General features: G+C 46.9%; 1 protein-coding gene across 1 annotated transcript in view; it reads right to left on the bottom strand.

Moving 5' to 3' along the window:
* PDE2A (phosphodiesterase 2A) overlaps positions 1-3,262 on the bottom strand; it is a 37,965-nt gene extending 34,703 nt beyond the window's left edge. Inside the window, exon 1 of the mRNA XM_015850983.2 lies at positions 3,114-3,262. Within this exon, the coding sequence (XP_015706469.1) occupies positions 3,114-3,245 (132 nt within the window). The 5' untranslated portion in view covers positions 3,246-3,262. The remainder of the gene's footprint in view (positions 1-3,113) is intronic.
* Positions 3,263-3,469: the final 207 nt, after the last annotated feature.

Here is a 3,469-nt window from a genome sequence, read left to right as displayed (position 1 = left end):
ATCCTATAGGACCCCATGTTATCCTATAGGACACCATGTTATCCTATAGGACCCCATGTTATCCAATAGGACCCCATGCTATCCTATAGGACCCCATGCTATCCTATAGGACCCCATGTTAACCTATAGGACCCCATGCTATCCTATCAGACCCTATGTTATCCTATAGGACTCCATGTAATCTTATAGGACCCCATGTTATCCTATAGGACCCCATGCTATCCTAAAGGACCCCATGTTATCCTATCAGACCCCATGCTATCCTATAGGGCCCCATGTTATCCTATAGGACCCATCCACGTGTCCAGCAATGCCTTGATCAGCCGGGATCCGGATCTCATAGCTCTGAATTGGGGGGGGGCTTCAATAGGGACCCCCCATCCAGCCCCATCCAGCCCCATCCAGCCCCATTCATTCCCATTCATCCCCATTCATCCCCATTAGAATCCATTGTCCGCCATGTTGGCCCATGTTATCCTATAGGACCCCACATTATCTTATAGGACCCCATGCTATCCTATAGGACCCCATGTTATCCTATCAGACCCATGTTATCCTATAGGACCCCATGTTATCCTATCAGACCCATGCTATCCTATAGGATCCATGTTATCCTATAGGACCCATGTTATCCTATCAGACCCATGTTACCCTATAGGACCCCATGTTAACCCATAGGACCTCATGTTATCCCATAGGACCCTATGCTATCCAATCAGACCCATGTTATCCTATAGGACCCCATACTATCCTATCGGACCCATGTAATCCTATAGGACCCTATGCTATCCAATAGGACCCCATATTATCGTATAGGACCCCATGCTATCCTATCAGAGCCATGTTATCCTGTAGGACCCCATGTTATCCTATAGGAGCCCATATTATCCTATAGGATCCCAAGTTAACCTATCAGACCCCATGTTATCCCATAGGACCCCATGCTATCCTATATGACCCACATTATCCTATATGACCCCATGTTATCCTATAGGACCCCATGTTATCCTATAGGACCCCATGTTATCCTATAGGACCCCATGTTATCCTATCAGACCCATGTTATCCCATAGGACCCCATGTTATCCTATAGGACCCCATGTTATCCTATAGGACTCCATGTTATCCTATATGACCCCATGTTATCCTATAGGGCCCCATGTTATCCTATAGGACCCCATATTATCCTATAGGACCCCATGCTATCCTATATGACCCCATGTTATCCTATAGGGCCCCATGTTATACTATAGGACCCAGCCACGTGTCCAGCAATGCCTTGATCAGCCGGGATCCGGATCTCATAGCTCTGAATTGGGGGGGGGCTTCAATAGGGACCCCCACATATAGCCCCATTCATCCCCATTCATCCCCATCCAGCCCCATTCATCCCCATTAGCCACCATTGTCTGCCATGTTGGTCAATGAGAGCCCATGTTATCCAATGAGACCCCATGTTATCCTATAGGACCCATGTTAACCTATAGGACCCCATGTTATCCTATAGGACCCCATGTTATACTATAGGACCCCATGTTATCCTATAGGACCCCATGTAATCCTATAGGACCCCATGTTATACTATAGGACCCCATGTTATCCTATTAGACCCATGTTATCCTATAGGACCCCATGTTATCTTATAGGACTCCATGTAATCCTATAGGACCCCATGTTATCCTATAGGAACCCATGTTATCCTATCAAACCCATGTTATCCTATAGGACCCCATGTTATCCAATCACACCCATGTTATCCTATAGGACTCCATGTTATCCTATAGGACCCCATACTATCCTATCGGACCCATGTAATCCTATAGGACCCTATGCTATCAAATAGGACCCCATATTATCCTATAGGACCCCATGTTATCCTATCAGACCCATGTTATCCCATAGGACCCCATGTTATCCTATAGGACCCCATGCTACCCTATAGGACCCATGTTATCCTATCAGACCCATGTTATCCTATAGGACCCCATGTTATCCTATCAGACCCATGTTATCCTAAAGGACCCCAAGCTATCCTATAGGACCCCATGTTATCCTATAGTACCCATGTTATCCTATAGGACACCATGTTATACTATAGGACCCCATGTTATACTATAGGACCCCATGTTATCCTATAGGACCCATGCTATCCTATAGGACCCCATGTTATCCTATAGGACCCCATGTTATTCTATAGTACCCATGTTACCCTATAGGACCCCATGTTATCCTATAGGACCCATGTTATCCTATAGGACCCATGTTAACCTATAGGACCCTATGTTATCCTATAGGACCCCATGTTATCCTATAAGACCCCATGTTATCCTATAGGACCCCAAGTTATCCTATAGGACCCTATGTTATCATATAGGACCCCATGTTATCCTAGAGGACCCATGTTATCCTATCAGACCCATGTTATCCTATAGGACCCCATGTTATCCTATAGGACTCCATGTTATCCTATAGGACCCCATGTTATCCTATAGGACCCATGTTATCCTATCAGACCCCATGCTATCCTATGAAACCCATGTTATCCTATAGGACCCATGTTATCCTATAGGACCTCATGCTATCCTATAGGACCCCAAGTTATCCTATAGGACCCCATGCTATCCTATAAGACCCCATGTTATCCTATAGGACCCCATGTTATCCTATCAGACCCATGATATCCTATAGGACCCCATGCTATCCTATAGGACCCCATATTATCCTATAGGACCCCATGTTATCCTATAGGACCCCATATTATCCTATAGGACCCCATGCTATCCTATCAGACCCATGTTATCCCATAGGACCCCATGTTATCCTATAGGACCCCATGTTATCCTATCAGACCCGTGTTATCCTATCAGACTCATGCTATCCTATAGGAAACCATGCTATCCTATAGGACCCATGTTATCCAATCAGACCCATGTTATCCTACAGTATCCATGTTATCCTATAGGACCCATGTTATCCTATAGGACCCCATGTTATCCTATCAGCCCCATTATCCAATCAGAGCCCTGCTCACAGCCCCGTTATCCAATCAGAGCCCTGCTGTAGCCCCGTTATCCAATCAGAGCCCTGCTCACAGCCCCGTTATCCAATCAGACCTCATCGTCCACCACGCCGCCATCGAACACTTTGGCCACCAGCTCGTGGCTGTGCCGGTCCAACAGGAACACGGAGCAACTGCAATGGGGGGAGAGTAATGGGAACCCCATAGGGATCAATGGGAGCCCCATAGAGATCAATGGGAACCCCATAGGGATCAATGGGAGCCCCCAACCCCATAGGGATCAATGGGAGCCCCATAGGGATCAATGGGAACCCCATAGGGATCAATGGGAGCCCCCAACCCCATAGGGATCAATGGGAGCCCCATAGGGATCAATGGGAGCCCCATAGGGATCAATGGGAGCCCCCCCCATAGAGATCAATGGGAGCCCCCCCATAGGGATCAATGGGA

This window comes from Coturnix japonica, unplaced genomic scaffold, assembly GCF_001577835.2.
Source record: "Coturnix japonica isolate 7356 unplaced genomic scaffold, Coturnix japonica 2.1 chrUnrandom616, whole genome shotgun sequence".
Classification (NCBI taxonomy): Eukaryota; Metazoa; Chordata; class Aves; order Galliformes; family Phasianidae; genus Coturnix; species Coturnix japonica.
Note: the sequence above shows the minus strand (reverse complement) of the source record. Positions and strands in the feature narration are given on the sequence as shown.